Source organism: Trichosurus vulpecula, chromosome 4 (genome assembly GCF_011100635.1).
Source record: "Trichosurus vulpecula isolate mTriVul1 chromosome 4, mTriVul1.pri, whole genome shotgun sequence".
Classification (NCBI taxonomy): Eukaryota; Metazoa; Chordata; class Mammalia; order Diprotodontia; family Phalangeridae; genus Trichosurus; species Trichosurus vulpecula.
In genome coordinates this window covers 218,481,278-218,501,471 of record NC_050576.1, presented here as the reverse complement: position 1 = coordinate 218,501,471, position 20,194 = coordinate 218,481,278, and the positions used below count along the sequence as shown (strand labels likewise).

General features: G+C 36.2%; 1 protein-coding gene across 4 annotated transcripts in view; it reads right to left on the bottom strand.

The window, feature by feature from the left end:
* TBC1D16 (TBC1 domain family member 16) overlaps positions 1 to 20,194 on the bottom strand; it is a 135,231-nt gene that overhangs the window by 74,082 nt on the left and 40,955 nt on the right. For all 4 annotated transcript variants that reach the window (XM_036757175.1, XM_036757174.1, XM_036757173.1 and 1 more), the window contains one exon: positions 6,895 to 7,522. In XM_036757175.1, the coding sequence (XP_036613070.1) occupies positions 6,895 to 7,522 (628 nt within the window). The remainder of the gene's footprint in view (positions 1 to 6,894; positions 7,523 to 20,194) is intronic.

Genomic DNA, 20,194 nt, shown 5'->3' with positions numbered 1-20,194 from the left:
TATGCTTAGTACTACTTTTTAACATTTCTGGTGAAGTTTTGAATGTCTCAAAACATGGTCAATTTTTGTAAAGGTGATACACAGCTGAAATAAATTCCTTTCTATTCCCATCCAGTAATTACCAGAGATGTATTATCTCTAATTTTTCTCAAGTTCTATTCAGTCCCTTAAATTTTGTCTTATTATTCATGGTGCCTTTAAGCAAATTTAGTTTCTCTGCTTAGCTCTTTTTATTGTGATTGCATTTAGGTTATTCTTATCTGAAATCTTGATTGCTTCTCCGATATTTTTCAGTTCACCTGAAGCATAATAGAATCTGCTCCAGTCCCTCATTTGAAGTCTAAGTGAATCTTTATGTTGTAAACAACATATCACTAAATTTGGCTTTGTAGTGCATTTTGCTATTCCCTTTCATATTTACATTCATGGTTATGATTTTTTTATTTTCTTGCATCTTATCCTGTTGCACTTTTTCTTTTCTTTGCCCCCATAACCTTTTTTTTTTTGAGGGTAAAAGAAAAAGCATTTTCTAACATGTGTGATCAATACATAGAGTGATTTTGTCTTGGTTCTTTTGACCCTACTGTCTTCTCCTCGCCTACTTCCAATCACTCTTTTCTTCTTTTTCTTTTAATTCTCTCTTCTTTTTAACCCAGCACTGGAGTTTGTTTTACTTAGGACCATTCCCTTGAATATGCTCTATGTCCCCACCAATTTGTTTATTAAGCTGAATAGATTTTTAAATTATCCTCTTTTGTGTGTGGGGGAAAGATGGAGTAGGGAGGAGAAAAGGGGGAGAAGAGGGGAGAGACAAGAAATAAGTGTTCAGTCTTCCTTTGTACTGAGAGTTTAGATGAAAGTAAGGTTCAAGGATTGGCCATTTGACCCACCCCTTCCTCCATGCTTTAATATTCTTATTCTCATGCACTCCTATTTTGTGAGCTATCCAGTCTTCTCCTCCTCCCTCTCCTCCCCAGTATTGTCCCTGACCCCTCCTCCCATTTCCATCTTCTATTAACATCATCAAAACAGAATAAAATCACTTCCCTGGTCCTGTCTGATTTAATTTTTTCAATGATCCAAAAGACTTTAGGGTTCTGAGAAAAACACTTGGTTAATTCTCCTTTTATTAGCATGTAAAAAATTCATTCCCACATGTTGTTGCTGGTAGATCAGCTGTTTTTAGTCATATCTGACTCTTCATGACCTCATCTGAGGTTTTCTTGGCACAGATACCGGAGTGGTTTGCCATTTGCTTCTCCAGCTCACTTTACAGATGACAAAACTGAGGCCAACAGGGTTAAGTGACTTACCCAGCTAGTAACTGTCTGAGGCCATATTTGAACTCAAGAAGATAAGACTTCCTGACTGCAGGACTGGCACTCTATTCCCTGTGCCACCTAGCTACCCCTCATTCCCACAAAGTGCTTTCCAATTAATCAAATTGTGTACTTTTCTAAGTTTCTCTTGACTCCTGTGTTTCCATTTCAAAGTTTCTACTCAGTTCTATTTTTCATCCAAAATGCTTGGAAATCCTCTATTTCATTAAATTCCCACTTCCCCCCATAGGACTATATTTAGTTTTGCTAGAGAGGTTACCATTAGTTCTAAGTTCTTATCTTCTGCCTTTTGAAACATGATACTCCAAGCTCTTTTCTGCTTCATGGTGGCAGCGGCCAAGTATCATGAGATCCTGACTGTGGCTCCTTGTTACCTAACCACTTTCATTTTGGCTGCCTGTTGTGTTTTTTGGTTTGTTTTTTTTTTTTAAACCTGAAAGCAACAGATTTTGGCTATGATGTTTCTTTGAGTTTTAATTTGGGAATTTTCTTTCAGGGGTACATTCTTTCAATTTTTCACTTTGCCTTCTGGTTCTAAGAGATCTTAGCAGGTTTGAGTTCTAATTTGTTGACATATGGTACCAAAGCTTCTTCTTGGTCATGATTTTCACGGACTGTGATGATTCATAAATTATCTCTCCTTGATTTGTCTTCCAGGTCAGTCATTTTTGCTATTATATTCCATATATATGTGTGTGTATATATTTATATATATGTATGTATATATATGTATACATGTACATATATAATATGTATTATTATATTCCATATATGCACATATTTTAATCCTTTGATTTGGTTTTAATCTGCCTTGCCTCATTAAACTACTGTTTGCTGATGGCCTATTCTAATTTTCAGAGCATTCATAGTTCTTGGGTAAGCTTTATCAACGTGAGGTCTAAGTTACTAATTTTCCTCATCATTCTTCCTTTCCTAGTTATTCCACTTTGTATCTCTTGCTTTATTTCTTTCAGGCACTCTTGCAATCCTTATGGCTAAGACATTTTCCCCCCTTCTGAGGTTCTAACTAGACTTTTTGCCTAGTTATAGTTCTCCTAGGTTGGGCATTTTTCAGTCCGAGGTATTTCATCATTGTTTGGTGTTTTCTGTTTACTTATATGTCCAGCCCCAATTTCTGGGTTGGGAGCTTGTACTCCTGTACCAACTTCTGCAAGAATTGTCGGGTCTTGTGTCTTGCTATGGCTCTGGCCCAGGCTGCATAGATGCTGGGTCAGGGCCTGTACTGTGCTAGGTGCTGCATAGGACCATTTTTCTGTTAATAATGCTGGTGTCCCAGGGCTGCTCTGCCCAGGGCTGTCCAGAATTCTTGCATTTCCAACATCCGATCTTGTCTCCATTCTGTTCTTGTGCAGAATTTGGGCAGACTTTTGTGAAGCTCTGGAGTGAATGGAGGAGTTCATAAATGATTCACTTTGATTTTCTTAATTATTTTTCAATTTTTTTAGAGTTTTACTGAGATATATGGGGGCATGGGCTCCACTAGGTCCTAGCACAATGAAATATTCCCACAATTGCCCTTTTCAACACAGTACCGATCAAGAGCTAAGATTTTATGGAGAAGGCAGTATGGGGATAGCAGAAAGAACACTCTCCTAGGAGTCAGAAGATTCACATGAAGCACAGAATAAAGGGTGTTCCTAAAGTCTGGACACATAGGCAAAAATGCATATTTTCAAGAAATCAAGTGAATGAAATTTTCAACAACATTTTATTTAATTGGAATATTAACAAATAACATCTTCAATATGATTTCCATCATTTGTGATGCAAAGGTTGATGTGCTTTGCAAGATTCACGTAAACTCGATGTAATAACTCCACATTGCTGTCAATTTTAGCACATTCACTCTTTATGCATTCAATCAAGTGTGTTGCATCTGTGATTTTCATTGAGCACACCTTCTCCTTTAGCATACCCCAGAAAAAGAAGTCAATAACAACACAGAGTCTTCGGTGAAACGGTTAATGAGATGTTAATGACAAAGCCCTTAGAGGTCAACTAATAGGTATGTAGTTTAGGGAGTTCTGGATGAGCCAAGGCACATTAAAATATCTCAAAAAAAAATTGTGTTTTGTATTTTGTGTCTCATTTTCACAGTTTGTATTTTGAAGTTAAGTTGGTTAATTTTTTTAAAGTTAATTTTAGTAAGTTTTAGTTTCTCTGATAAATAAAAATGCAGATAGAGTATAAATTAATCAACGAAAACCATTTAATATGTGTCAATACACTGCTGCTAGAGCCAGGAATTGTCCCAACCATTCTGGAAAGCAATTTAGAATTATGTGGAAAAAGTAATCAAAATGTCCATAACCATTTGTTCCAGAGATCTCATTGCTAAGTATCTTGAAGGATGGCAAAGACAGAAAAAAAGGTTCCATATACGCAAAAATCTTCATAACAGCACTTTCCTGTGTTGGCAAGAAATTGGAAGCAAAATAAATGCTCAACAATTAAAGAATGGATAGAGAAACTGGCCCCTGAATATAATTGAATATTGTTGTATATAGTGGAATATCACTGAATGTGACAGAATATTACTATACATCATAATGATGAATGTGAACAATATAGTTTTGGAACTATAGGGAAGACTTATATGAATCGATGCAAAGTTGAGTAAAGGGGGGCAGCCTGGTGGCACAATGGCTCAGTCCTGGAGTTCAAAATTGGTCTCAGTCACTTATTAGCTGTGTGACCCTCAGCGAGGCACTTTAACCCTGTTTGCCTCAGTTTCCTCATCTGTAAAATGAGCAGGAGAGGGAGAGAGCAAACCACTCCAATATCTTTGCCAAGAAAATCGCAAATGGGGTCACAAAGAGTCAGACACAACCGAAAAAATGACTGAATAACAACAAAGGTGTTAAGCGGAATTAGGAGAAAAATTATATCCAAAGACTACGATGCAAGTGGAAAATATAAAATGAAACTCAACACAATGTAATTATAATGCCCATGCTTGGATCTGAAGAAGAGCTAGAAAAAAATGCACCTCCCTCCCTTTTGTCTAGATGTGAGAGACTGTGTACGTGGAACGTTGAATATATTGTTTGACTCAGTTGATCTGTTGGTTGGTTTTGCACAACTGCTTTCTTTTAAAAAAAAAAAAAAAAGAAAAAATTTTTAAAAAGAGATAGTTTGCATGGCAGGGATAGAGGAAGGATATATCCAAAAAGGAAAATAAGATTTTTTTGAAAGAAGGTGGTACCAAATACAGAAGATGCTTAATATACAGGGGGACTTGTGGACTGATGCAATTCAGACCCTCCCAACTTTAAAGCAATACCTGAAATTACTGGCACTTTTTAAAGATTATGGTACTTTATATTTGTTAAGTTATATTAATTTAAAATTTTCACCATCCTCCTAAGTCAATTAACAAGGATCCTCTCCCACTATTTGGAGTTTATCAAAGTCTTCAAACCCTTCTCAGAATTTGCACATTACCAATCCAATGGCTCCAAAGAGACACAAACCATCATTCAAAGTAACTAAATGTAACTAAATCTGCAGGTGGAGTTGGGAATCTTAGAAGCAAAAACAGTAACACATGATGCATTAAGGCATAGAAGCCTTATAGTCCCTACAAAAATATGCATAGTTAATGACAACTGACTCTGAGTCAGCAGCGTAGAGAGGTAGATAAGTGTGGTGCTATTGTCCTAACAGTACTATCATGGTACCACCTGAGAGCAACCCTATAGAAATCCACCAATGCCATATTTGAATGTTTCTGTTTATCCAAGCCCCCTTAAAAAGTCATGATTGCAGAGAATGACATACGATACAAATCAATGAACCTAAACATGGTCCCTGGAGCAGTGAGTTACAACTCCCTGGTTAATTTATTGTATATTCCTTTTGGCATCTAAAGACTAATGCTGTAAAGCAATGTTCTTCAATTTGAATCCTGCAATTTGACTAGCAGTTCAGTCAGAAACTTCGGATATTAGCAATATCAAATTATTATCTTATTATTATAATATGTATCTTCTAAAGTCTCATGTTATACAAAAAATATAGCAGCACATTTTGGCAGAGAGAACTGAAAGGAAACTAGCACCAATTAACTGGAGAATGTGGCAGTGAACAAAATATGGTATATGAATGTAATGGAATAGTATTGTGACATAAGTGTAATAAGCATGCAGAATTCAAACAAACTTGGGAAGACTCATATGAATAGATGCAGACCAGAACCTGGACAACAAATAACACAATGACCATTGTCATGAAGAGGAAAACAATAGGAAGGAAGAACTCTGATCAATGCAGAAACTAGAGGTTATTTTAGATGACTTGGCAGTAATGCACGGTTCTCACTTCCTATTTGAAAAGTAGTAGAATATAGGTGTGAAACATGCAAACAATGTTGGGATTCATCTTTGCTTAATTCTATTTTTTCATTAAATGAATACATCTATTAGGGTGGAGAGGAACAGTGCAGAGCCATCAGAAAATATCAATAATTTTTTAAAAAGGGTCATCAATAAAACATTAAAAATATTCCTTTCTAAAATATGAAATGTAATTAAGGATAAAAAGCACTCTATGCAGCAATTTTGTGAGTATTTGTAGTAAACAGGCTTAACTTTCTTTATTTTGCTTCGAAATTTTCCCAACTTAGTCTCATGCCTCTCATCCCCAGATTATAGAATGTATAGACTAGTATGTATGCATTATCAGCATTATTAGCCTTAAAAAGTTTTATGGTCAAATTCATTTTGTAAAGCCACCATGCGGACAACAAAGGGGTGTACCAGGCCTGCAGTGATGAAGACTCATCTTCCTGAGTTCAAATCTGGCCTCAGGCACTTACTAGCTGTGTGACCCTGGGCAAGCACTTAACCATGTTTACTTCAGTTTCCTCATCTGTGAAACGAAGTGGAGAAGTAAATGGCAACCCACTCTAGTATCTTTGCCAAGAAAACCCCAAACAGGGTAAGAAGAGTCAGACATGACTGAAACAACGAAACAACAATAGAGACAAGAGGCTGGCTCATAAAGCTTTTCACTCAACATTGCAGACTTAGTGGGGATGTGTATTAGGAATATTTTCCAAGTGGCCCACAGGATAACCTGCAGTGGAGGAAACGAACTCTGCCTTGCAGCTTAATCACAGGACTTCATCATCTTAGTCATGAACACAAATACTTCTTACTGTGTGTGCTTATTAATACTCCTCCCTTAACTGGGAGCCTAAAGTGAATAGAATATGAGAAGAGCAACCATCCTTAATGACATCAGCGGTAGTCACATGTGCCAAAAGGGTGAAATAGTAGGAATAATAAGTTATCATCCCAGCAATGATGAACTTTTCCTTCCATTAAATGTTCTACGCCTCGGCTATATTTTCTAACCATATTATCCTATATTTTCCAAACCAAAAATCAGAACATGTGATGGTCATTTGGTTTATGAGTACAATAGAACATACTATTTTAAATTGGGACTGTTCCAGATAATCCAGGACATATGGTTGCCATATATACAGGCCGCCTCCAGAAAAGAAGATTTTAGATTTCAAACAACTCACCTATTTTCATCATCCAGAAAAACAGAACTGCTGCTCTCTGCAAGGGCTTCACTTATTGGTGAGAGGCAGAAGGGTGAAGAAAAGGCATCAGAATCAGAATCAAAAGTACTGTCCCTGCTCACATCATCAGCAGAGAGCTCTAAGGAGCCTTCCTCTTCTCCGGGCTCTGGCCTCAACTCCGGTCCCTCCTCTGTACCATCCACTGACAACTCAGACCTATTTGGCTCATCCTGAGAACTGATAGTAGATAAGATTCCTGAGTCACTATGGACAGGCTGGGTAGCTTGGATAGGACTATCTGTCCCCAAGCCTTGGGATAGCTTTTCCCCATCTTCTAATGAGGAGCTTATGTGGACGGTATCTTGGAAACTCTGGGCCACCACTAAGATGTCCTCATCCTTAGGGGTCAGAGGGTATTTTTGTTCCATGGGGGAGGGATGATGAGGCTCTCCAGAGCCCTGAACACGACGGCTTCGTTTGCTGGGAGCCTTGCGCACAGGGGAGCTTTCAGGGGTAATGTAGCGCAGGGCCTCTTCATCTTGCCTCTGGATCCTGGAGTTAGGGACCCAAGCGAGGATGAGCGTGGTCCCCAGAAGTTCATCCTTTTCCATGTACAAGCACAAATAACCTTTGAGAAAGCAAGACCATAAATCAGTATTACAGTGGGCTAGAGCAATGGGAAAAAAAAGCCTATTAGAAGATCCTTTGTATCACTACTTGTGTACAGCACTGTATTAACAAGTGTCCTAATATACTAAGATGTGGCCTATCACGCAAAAATAAAGTTCGTGAATGATATGACAGATTCTAGCCCTGGCATTTAAAGAAATGAACCAACATTCATATATTTGTAACTTGTAAGGCATAATATTTTATACATATTTTAAATAAAAACTGAAGAATCATACACAAAAGCCATCACAGGTGAGTCATCACTATGCAGTGGGTAAGCAAGAACATGCCTTTTGGACTACCAGAAAATATATTTTTTTCTAAAAAAGGAGGGTTAGAGGCAAGGGCCCTTCAAACCCTGACCACTAGCACAGCAACATGGAAGCCTGTCAAATGGGGTTATTCATCCTATCCCTACATCTTGGGTAGGAAGAACAGATAAAGAAAATGTGGAGCAGCTTTTAAAGATTTCTAAAGCCTAAATTAAAGAGTAATTTATTATTATCGTAAAAATAAATCAAAAAAAGTACTTTACATTATTGCTATGTATTTTTTAAAAAAACTCACAAGAGGCACTTGTACCATCTAATGTTCTCAACAACCCAATGAGGCAAATGGTACAGGTATCATCATCACTATTATTACTGTTTAATAAGGACACTAAGACTCAAACAGGTTAAGTGACTTGCATGAGTTTACACAGTATAGTAGATTTAAAGTCTTACTCTTACTTTGCAGAAGAAATAAAGGTTAAAATGGGTGTTTTAGTCTGAGCATTGGTTTTTCAAAACTATTTTGAATAAAAGCCTCTAAGGGAAATGGAACATATATTTTGAAAGGCAGCAACATAGCAATAGCACACACAAGCAATTTACAAATATGAATTGGCACATCACAATGCTGAAACACAGCAACCCTCAGCAAGTCGCAGGGTCATAAATTTAGAGTTGGAAAGGTAACATGGCAGGGTGACATCATAGGTTTTAAACCTCAAAGGTCATCTAGTCGAACCCCCTTATTTTATATTAACATAAATTTTATTGATGCTTTTTGGTCATTACATCAGTCATTTCCTACCCCCTTCCAGACTGAACCCTCCCTTGTAACAAAGAGAAACAATTAAGCAAGAGCACATGACATAAAAACCATGTCTCTTAGTAGGCCTCTCTCTCTCTGCCATGAGGAGGAAGTACATTTCATTATCCCTTCTCTCATACCTCCATTGCATTTCCCATTATTCAAAGTTCAATTTCCTTTCAGTGATTTTTTTTCAATTACAGTCACAATGTATATTGTTCTCCTGCTTCTGCTAATCTCACTCCATGTTCCTCTGAATTTCTCATTTTTGTCATTTCTTCCTATAATCATATTTTATTACATTCAAAGACCAGTTTTTCCATTTTCTCCCAAATGATGGCCACCCACTTTGTTTCTAAGTTCTTTTCAAACAAAAAGAGTGCTGCTATGAATATTTTGGAATATATTGGGATTTTTGTGTCTATCTGACTTCCTTGGAGGTATTTGATAACAAGATCACTGTCACTTTTCTTAAAAAATTCCAAATTGAAACCCAGAATTAAATGGATTATTTAGCAGCTCCACCATAGTACATCAGTGTGCCCATCTTCCCAAATTCCCTCTAATATTAGCTTACTCCTATGTTTTCTTCACCTTTAATAATTTGTGAAGTGTGAAAAGTGAAAACTGCACTTGTTTAATGTGCATTTCTCTTCCTGTTAGTGAGTTACAGCATGTTTTCACATAGTAATTTATTGTTTGTAATTCTTCTTTTGAAAATGTTTGAATATTCTATCTCCCTAATGGGGAATGGGTCTTGGTGTTTGTTACATAATTGTGTTACTTCCCTGAATATTTTAGATATTAGACTTTCATCAGTAATATCTAATAAAAACACTTTCCCCACTATACCATTAGTTTTCTAATCATCTTGACTGATTTTATTTAAGCAAATACTTTTAAATTTAACGGTCAAAATTAGCTTTCTAATTTTTTATGATTACCTCTACCCCTCATTTAGTTAAGAATTCTGCCCATAGCTACTGTAAATTATGCCTGCTCTTGTTCTCTTATTTTTTTGTGGTGTGACCCTTTATATTCAGGCTGTTTATCTATTTTGAGCTTATTCTACAGAATGTTAGATCACAGATGTTGGTCTAAAACCAATTTTTGCCCAATTGCTTTCTAATTTTCAGGTATTTGGTGGGGGGCAGGGGAATTGGGGTTAAGTGACTTGCCCAAGGTCACACAGCTAGTACATGTGTCAAGTGTCTGAGCCCGGATTTGAACTCAGGTCCTCTTGACTCCAGGGCCGGTGCTCTATTCACTGCGCCACCTAGCTGCCCCGCTTTCTAATTTTCATAGCAGCTCAATCCATGTTCTTAGGTTACCCAAATAGTGGCTTATTACTTTGTTTTTATTGCTTTTGTTTCTTGTTTATTTGGTCTGATTTTTTTTTAACCAGTAACAAAACAGTTCTGAAGACCATGGCTTTATAATCTTAAGTCTAAGGCTAGATAATGCTATGCCCCCTTCATTCATATACTAGTTCTTTCTTTGAGATGCTAGACTAGGCGTTCTTCCAAATGCATAGGGATATTATTTTGTCAATTTTTTTTTTAAAAAGAATTCCTTCGATGAACTGATTGGCATGGTTTACACAAATACAGAGTAAGATTAACAGAAGCAAGAGAACAATATTCATTGTGACTATAGTAAATTAATACCATCATTTTTATTATACTGGCATGACTTAACCACAAATAATGACTACCCAAATATGTCTCCCCTTTTTCTATAAAGATTATTTTATATTTTCAATTACATAAATCTTCTGTGCTCATAAATTAAATCATAGATATTTTGTACATTTTGTAGTTATTTTAAATAGAATTTCTATTGGCATGTACTTTTTTTTTTTAGTACTGCATAGAAATGCTAATGATTTCTGAGAATTTATTGAGTCCTGCTACCTTGCTGAACAGACTCAATTTCTTAGCTGATTCTCTGGGGTTTTCTAAGTACACCATCATGTAATCTGCAAATAAGGATAGTTTTGTCTCCCTTTGTATGTTTATTCTTCTGATTTTATTCTTTTAATTTTAGAACTGAATCAAATAATCATAAATAGGAAGAGGGGGCATTCTTACTGTACCTCTGTTTGAACTGGGAAACCTAATGTTTTTCCACTGGAAACAATTATGTTGTAGTTCAGTCGTTGCAGTTGTGTCTGATTCTTCATGATCACAAAGACCACTGTCCATGGGGGTTGTCCTTGGCAAAGATACAGGAGTGGTTTGCCATTTCCTTCTTAAGTGGCAAACAGAAGTTAAGTGACTTGCCCAAGGTCACTCAGCTAGTAAGTTTCTGAGGCTGTTTTTGAACTCAGCTCTTCCTGACTCCAAGCCCAGCACTTCGTCTACTGTGTCACCTAGGTCTCCTAGTATTGGAAACAATACTAACTTTTGATTTTAAATATGTTTTTGATAATATTAAGGAAGGGCCATCAATGCTCATGTATTTTAGGGTTTTTAAAGTGAGTGCTATACTTTTTTCCTTTATTTTATTGGGAGAAATTTTATTATTTTATTTTTAAAAAGTTTATTCTAAACCCACCAAAAAAAAATGAGTATTTTCATAAACAAGGTAGAACAGAAAGAGGATTGCATATGAAAACAGGAATCTCTAATCAGTAGAGTCTGCTTTTAAAAAAATTCAACATGAAATATTCAAAGCTGTCCTGTTGTGTTTCCTTCTGAACTTCTTTCTCTTCTACATTAAAATATAATTCAATGGTCTGTTCTTTCTTCTGGTTTTTTTTTTTTTGGCATTACCCTTCTCAAATTCACAAGTTAAAAAAAAGATCTTTCTAACAAAAAATCATGGTCAACCAAATTTAAACACTGTCCTTGTCTGTAAACATATGCCTCATTCTGCATACTTTACCATAAGTCCACTGGAATCCTAATGGTTATTGCACTGATCAGAGAGAAATCTAAAGTCTTTCAAAGTTGTTTTTCTTTTCAATGTTATTGTATAAATTGTTTTCCAGGTTCTGTTCATTTCATTTTGCATCAGTTCATATAAATCTTCTAGGGTTTCTCTTATATCAACATGTTTCTTATGGCACAATAATATTCCATAACATTCATATACCACAATTTATTCAGCCATTCTAAAACTGATGAGCATTTCCTTTACTTTCTCAGTTCTTTGCTATAACAAAGTACTGCAATAAAAATTTTTGTCAGGGGTCCCCCTTCCCTCTCTCTTTAACTCTGCTGTATAGGCATAGTAGTGGGCCACTAAGTCAAAGTATATGCATAACTTAGTGGTTTTTTTTTAGTACAGTCTCAAATTGCTTTCTAGAATAGCTAGAACTAATTCCCAGCTCCATCAAGAATGCCTTCATGTATCTTTCCTCCCTTGGCACCTCCAACAATTGTCATTTGCATTCCTCATTATTAGTGATTTGAAGCATTTTCTCATATAGTTGTTAACTTGGATTTTATCCTCTCCCTCTCTCTCTCTCTCTCTCTCTCTCTATTTCTTTGAGGGGGGAAGGCAAGGCAAGGCAATTGGGGTTAAGTGAGTTGCCCAAAGTCACACAGCTAGTAACTGTATCAAGTGTCTGAGGCCAAATTTGAACTCAGATCCTCCTGACTCCAGGGCCGGTGCTCTACTCACTGTGCCAACTAGCTGCCCTGGATTTTATTCTTTGAAACCTATTTCTTCATATCCTGCCTACTGGAGAACAGCTCTTGTTCTTATGTATTTGAATCAAGCTCCTATCAAAAATCCTGATATCTTGTGGCTGACTATTGAGCAATAAAAACTGCAATCAACAGCTATTGAAGAAATGATTAAATATCAATGAGACTAAATAACCTAATCCCAAAGAATTGTTGAAAGAAAGCACAAATCCTTGAAACAACAGATTCATTTAAAAAGTGACAACACACCAAAATTTTTGGAATGCAGTCAAAGCAATCGTCAGTGGAAATTTGCTATCTCTAAACACTTCCATCAACCAAAAAAAGAAAAAGAAGTTAAACAAGGGGGAAGGGTGGGAGTAGCAGCTGACACCTGAACCTTACTCTCATCTGCATTGGTCAAAGGAGTGCAGAATATGCTGACCCACAGAGTTGGATACAAAAATACATTTTGCTCAACAAGGAAATTGGAGGGAAAGGAAAGAAGAAAGGGGAATTAGAAGGAAGGTGGAATAAAGGAGGAATTAGTCCTAATCCTAAACAAAACAAACTGTAGCAAATGACATACAAAAAATATTTATAGGGGTTGTTTTTAAGTGGCAAAGAATTGGAATTAGAGAGGATGCCCAGTAACAGGGGAATGGCTTAACAAGTTATTGTATATAAATGTGATAGAATACTATTGTGCTATAAGAAATGATGAAGGGGATGATTTCCAGAGCAATCTGAGATTCCTATGGACTGATGAGCAAAATGAAGAGAATCAGGAGAACAATTAACACAATGGCTGCAATATTGTAAAGGTAAACAACTATGAATGACTTATGAATCCCAATTAGCATAATGGTCTAACATAATTCCAGAGGACTAATGACCAAAAAATGTTACCCACCTTCTGTGAGAGGAAAAAAACTCAAGAATGCAAAAATAACGTGTGTATGTGTGTGTGTACATATATTCCTTTTGAACACGACCAGTGTGGAAATTTGTTTCCCTTGACTATATATGTTTGTAACAGGTTTTGTTCAAAGAAAAACAATTGAAAATGAAAAACAAATGAAAGAACATTCTCAAATGGAGGATGGTAGGGAAGGAAAGAGAGTGGGTGGATTTTTGTTGATTGAAAAAATATAACTTAATTTAAAAAAAAAAAGAAAGAATGGATCAGTGAATTGTGGAAGCAGCTAAAAAAACACAGAAAAGCACAAATAAAAACCAAACTAAATATTTAAATAGAAACAGGGAAAATCAAAGAAGTTAGTGAAAAAATTGAAAGCAAAAAACAACACTGAATTAATAAACTAGGAGCTACTTTTTTAAGAAAAAAAAGTATTTAAAAGATAAACTAAAAAAGAAACTAAATTGTCAGTGTCAAAAATAAAAGTGTGCATTTGAGAGAAATGTACAAAATGAGATTAGCGTGGCAGTAGAGACTCAGAAAGCAGGCCTCAGAGTACAACTGAATTGGGTTCATACTATCTGTGTGACCATGTCACTTAACCTCAGTGCCCCAGGCAACTTTGCAAGAACAGGTGCTACACAGGTAGAAAGTTTCTTCAACCAAGAGCTTCTTTCTAAATGAATGAAATCACAGGGCCAGGCAAAAACAATAGAGTAGCCCCAAGTCTGGCCTGTTTCAACAGAAAGACTATTAGTCTGGAAATCCTAACACCAGAATTTGAGTATTGGTTCCACGACTTGAACTTGGAAAAGTCAGTTAAATTCTATGCCTCAGTTTTCTGATCTATAAAAACAGCAGTAATTGTACTTGCACTATATAGCTCAGAGAGCTAGTTTGAGAATCAAATGAGAATATATATAAATGAAATTTGTTTCTATTTATCTTCCACACAGGTTCTAGGGTTCTTTCATTATGACATGGATATAACCTTGGATCCTGGAAGATTAGGCTAATGACGTGCTATCTCTGGCATGTTCTATCAACCTTAAAGTCACAGCTACAGAGTTACCTCCCTAAATAAGAAGAGAACCTTATTAAGTAGGCTAGCCATTAGGTGATGAATTCTTTGGAAAAATTATCATAAAACAAAGGACAATGTTAAATGGCCTTTAGTCCTGTGTGGCCCCTTTCTACTTCTGCCATAACGGTGGCAGAATGGCAGAAAGGGGTCAGCAGGTACTAAAAATAACTCAATTTTTACTAAAAATAACTCAGTTTTTAAACTATCCATAAACACTTACTACTTGTACTCCAAATGTGGGCTCTTTGCCCACTGGCCAATAAATTGATATACTTTTGGAAGAATTAGACCACACTGATATTAATATTCTTACCATAAGTGAAACCAAAAACCCAAAAACCTGTCAGTTAAAATGGAAGGAAAGTTTATGTGTCCTTCTTAAAGAGGCAAATAAAAGATGTTGCAAGAGTTAGTTTCATCATGTGTCCAAGGGCAATAAGAAATAACATTTCATTGGACCGTTGGTCCTCTGGTGTTGCAATGCTCATGATGAACATTAGCTTATGACAAAAATAACTACAGCTTATGCATCAACATCTGTTTCAGGGAATAAAAAGGCAAATAAATTGTACAAAGAACAGGATAAGATCATCCAAGCTTGAAATCACAACAAAAAATCAGAAGAAATATAAAAACATTTTCTCAAAAATTGAGAGTAAAAAAAGTACTCTGAGATTTCTTTTATGAGACAAATATAATTCTAGTAGGTAAACCAGCAAAGGATAAAACACAGGAGAACTATAGACCAATACCATTACTGAATATAGTTTCAAAAAATCTAAATAAAATTCTATCAAAGAGACTACATCCAAGAAATTCATCATAACCAAACAGGATTTATATATCAGGGATGCAAAGATGTTGTTCAACATTAAGAAAGCAATCAATATAATCATATTAAAAATAACAACATACATGATTATCTGAATAGAGGCAGTAAATGCCTTTGACAAAGTATAACACTAATCTATTTTTAAAATAAATCTACAAAGTATAGGTAGAGAGGGACCTTTTCTAATGACATGAAAAGTATCTATCTAAAGCCAAAAGCAAGCATCACAAAAAATGGGGATATACTGGAATCTTTCCCAATAAATATGGAAGAAAAACAAAGATGCTTATTCTCCCCATTATTAATTTAATATAGTTCTAGAAATGCTAGAAATAGCAATTAAAACAAGAAAAAGAAATTGTATACATAAAGACTAGGTAAAAGAGGAAATAAAATTATCTCTATTTGCTGCTGCTGCTGTTTTATTTAGAAAATTGTGGAAACTCAACAAAGACTCTGAGAAAACTAATAGCTTCAGCAGAGTTGCAGGCTACAAAATAAACCTCAAATATCAAAAGCATTTTCATATGTAATAAAATCCAAGAGGCAATAACAGGATGGGAAATCCCATTCCAAATAACTACAAAATGCATAAAGTATCCAGGGTTCAGTCTACCAAAGCACACAAGATATTTGTACAGATTCAATTACAAAATGTTCCTTTAAAAATAATGAAAATCTGTTGGAGAAATAGGCAGTGCTCATAGCTGGGTTGAGTCAGTATACTAAAAATGACAATACTACCAAAATTAATTTGTATTTTTAATGCTTTGCCAAACCATAATAACAAATTACTCAGGAAAAAAATTTCTGTTTGATAAAAGTTGCTGGGAAGATTAGAAAGCACTCTGGTTGAAATTAGGCTTGAACCACATCTTACACCACATTCCACAGGCCATTCTAAATGGATATGATAGTACTATTAAAAATTAGGAAATAAGCTTATATACCTCTCACAGTTTTGCTTCTGAGGGACAGAAGCAATCACAACATATAAAATAGATAACTCTGATCACTTTTAACTGAAAAGCTTCTTCACAAACAAAATCAATGAACCTAGGATAAGAAAGGCGTGGTTTTTGTATTAAATTTCTCTGATGAGGGTCTGGTATCTAAGCTACACATACACATAAAATAATAACAGCTGATATGTATATAGTGATTACTCCGTGTGCCAGGCCTTTGATCCTCACAACAAACCTGAGAGGTACGTGCTATTACTATTCTCATTTTACAGATGGGAAAATTGATGCAAACAAGTGACTTGCCCAGGGTCACAGAATTAGCAAGTGTGTAAGGCCATATTTGAACGCAGGTCTTCCTGACTTCAGGACCAGCACTTTATCTACTGTGCCACCTAGCTGACACACATAGGTACATACATACATACGTATACATACACACTTATATATACACACACACGTGTATAAAAAAAACAAAAGCCATTTCCTGCTAAGTAATAAAAGAATATAAATGACAGTTCTCAAAAGAATTGCAAACTAACAATGACATGAAAGAATGCTCCAAATCACTACTAAAAGAAATGAGTATCAAAACAAACCCTGAGATTTCACCTCACATCCTGCCAGCTGGGTAAAGATGAAAAAAGATGGGAAACAGTCAACGCTCACAGAATCGTGGAAAGAGAAGCATACTAGAGCATTGTTGGTAGAGCTTTAGATCAGTACAACCATTTTCAAAAACAATTTGGAATTACACATAAACAAAGGGACTAACGTCCATATCATTTGACCAAAGGTCCCACTACTCAATGGCTTATACACCAAAGAGCTCATTGATGAGAAGGAAGTCCCTGTATACACTAAAATACTTATAGCAGCATTTTTTTGTGATAGCAAAGAATGAAAAACAAAGTAGATGCCCACTGATTGGGGCTGTGGTACGTGAATGTAATGGAATATAACTGTGCTGTAAGAAACAGCAAATATGAGGAAGGCAGAGAAGCATAGCAACATCTACATGAACTGATGCAAAGTGATGTAAGTGGAGCCAAGAAAAAATGCATATGACTGTGATAATGTATATAGAAAGAACAATACAAAGCAATAAAAAAAATGAATGTTGCAACATTACAAAAAACAAGCTTGGCCCCAAAGAAGAGACAGGAGAAGACACTTCCAGGCTACCTACACAGAGGACCAGGTCCACAAGTGTATACTGCACTTATTTTCAGACTTTTTCAATGTATTGATCAGCTATGCTGATTTTTTTTCCTCTTCTTTTTGTTTTTAAGTCTTTAAAAAAATACTATTTGTTACATGGAATGGTGGGGTGAAGAGAAGGACACTGGGGAAAATTGTGGGAATCTTAAAGGTGTGGGGGGGGCTAGTTGGTGCAGTGAATAGAACCCCAGTCCTGGAGTCAGGAGGACCTGAATTCAAATCCAGCCTCAGATACTTGACACACTTACTAGCTGTGTGACCTTGGGCAAGTCACTTAACCCTGACTGCCTCAACTCCCCCTTCCAAAAAAAAAAAAGACGATAAAAACTTCCTTTTTAAAAAATTCAAGCCAAATCAACATTCACTCAATACTCAGTAACTTAAGTACAAATGTAAGCACAAGACAAGCCAGTGAAAATATTTCAAAAAAGATTTAAGTTTAAGAAACAAAAAAAGGAAACCACATGCCTATATCGCATAAAAAACTCTAAGAAAAATTGTAAGATACATGGTGACCATCTACCAACATTAAAAAAAAACTGATTATACCTTAAAAAGGAAATTAATTGTAATTGACAGGAGAGTCACTCCTGAATCAGCTATCTAAAGTATGCCAAATTGGGGGTGGGGGGTGGGGGTGGGACCCTTCAATGTGACCTATTCAAACAAGCTGTGGAAATAAAAAACTGAGAAATTATTACAGAAAAATATATCAGCCTAAGTTATCACCATGTCCTACAGCAGTTTAACTGACATGAAGCAGCAATCACAACAAGGAGCTTCAAGCAGACAAGAAGCAGATTGCTTCAGCCAACAAACATTCAATTTCTTTGCCAAGCTGAAAGATACAAGAGCCAAAGGCAGCCCTGGTTTGGGATACCAACAGATTTGCATAATATTATGGAGAATAATGAAGACAAGCATCACTTCATAAAGGTAGAAAGATGTACAGGTATAATCAAGGCTAGAGGAAGTTTCCCATTAGACCCAAGCAAAATCACACCAAGAGAGACTTGTATTTCTAAAAACAATCTTTACAGAGGTTTCTTCCTTTAAAAAAAGATTGTTGTCTTTTATTATTACGTTATACATTACTATTATTATTATTTATAATAACACAAAGAAAAAAAAAAACAAAGAAAAAGAAGCCAAAACACCTGAGACAGTGACCACTGCTGTAAGGAAGTGATCTGATCTGTTCTTTGAGACTACTGATCTCTCACTTACTTAGAATCGTTTTTCCAATATGTTCTGCATGGCTTAAGATGTATAATTAATATCATATTGTTTGCCTTCTCTTTTTTTTTTGAGGGGAGAAGGCAGGGCAATTGGGGTTAAGTGACTTGCCCAAGGTTACACAGCTAATAAGTGTGTCAAGTGTCTGAGGCTGGATTTGAACTCAAGTCCTCCTGTCTCCAGGATTGCTTGCCTTCTCAATGGGGGAAGGATAAGAAGGAGAGAATACCGAACTCAAAATTTTCTTAAATGAATAAATTTATTTAAGATCTTTTAAAAATAATTTTTTTAAAAATTGAATGCTATTTCCATCTAGTGAACTCAGTTACATAGTTTTAGTTATTATGCATACTGTTCTTTTTATTCTGCTCATAGCACACTCTGCACTAGGTCATACAAAACTCTTACTTCTTTGAATTCCTCATATTTGCCATTTCTTACCGCTTACTACCCAGTAATATTCCGTGACTTCCTGCCAAGATGGCTACCTGAACTACGTCAGGCTGCCCAGCTCTATCACACCTACTCCAGAAAAATCCTCCAGTTCTCACCAGACCAAATAACCATCGTTCAATTCAATAAGAAACTATAATAGTGTCTTCCACTCCGCAGAGTTAAGGAGAAGCCCACTGGTAACAGGAAAGAGGAGTCCTTAAGCTGATCGAGTTCCGGCGTGCGATCAGAGAAGCTCTGTGCTGGAGCTGGGTGACCTCCATGGGTCTCAGGGGCGTTTCATTCTTGTTGTCATTATTACTCTTACCACCACCACCCTACGTAGTCAGGATGACACACAGCCCGGCAGCTTCTACTAAAAATGAAAGAAGGTCTTGGAATGCACTATTTCAAAAGGCATAATACATAGGATTAAAACTAAGGGTTCTGAGGCAGCTAAGGGACGTAGCAGAGCACTGGAGTTAGAGATTCAGAAAGAATCGAGTTTAAATCCTGCTTCAGAGGCTCACCAGCTTTGTGACCCTGCTTAGTCACTAACATCTCAGCCTCAGTTTCCTCATCTGTAAAACATTAATAATAATACCTACCTTGCTGTGAGGATCAAAAGACAAGAGCGCATACAAACCATGTAAGAATATATCATCCTATAAAGGTATAGGGGGTAATGCAACCTTCAAAGGAAGAGAGGACTTTCAAGCATTTATGACATAAGGAACAAAGCTGACTGTAAACTCTGAAATGCAAACACAAGAGTGCAGAGAAATCTAGAGAGGTCAATTTGAGTGACTAGAAGGAGCAATGACGTAGTGTTACCATCTTACCACTGGAAAGAGAAACAAAGGTCCTTAATGTCTTCAAAGGATATTGAGGGAGATTAAAAGGAGAACTGTGTTAGTGTAGAAGGGTAGGAAGTAGGGGGTAGAGCTTGACATTTCTTATAATTGAAAAGCATGAGAAAATACAAGAAGTGATTAGTTATTAGGGGGAATTGAACACAACAAACTCAACAGAGCTGAGCAGGGATAGGGAGGAGGTGGTTAGAAGAACAGTCAGAAGACAAAAAATAAATTTCTGATCCTGAAGGGATAAATTAAAAGGGGGTGGGGTGGGTAGGTGAGTGAACTAGAATCTTAAGGAATACCTTAGATTGCCTCTTTAAAAATTGGGGAATGGTTGAATAAACTGTGGTATATAACTGTATGGAATGTTACT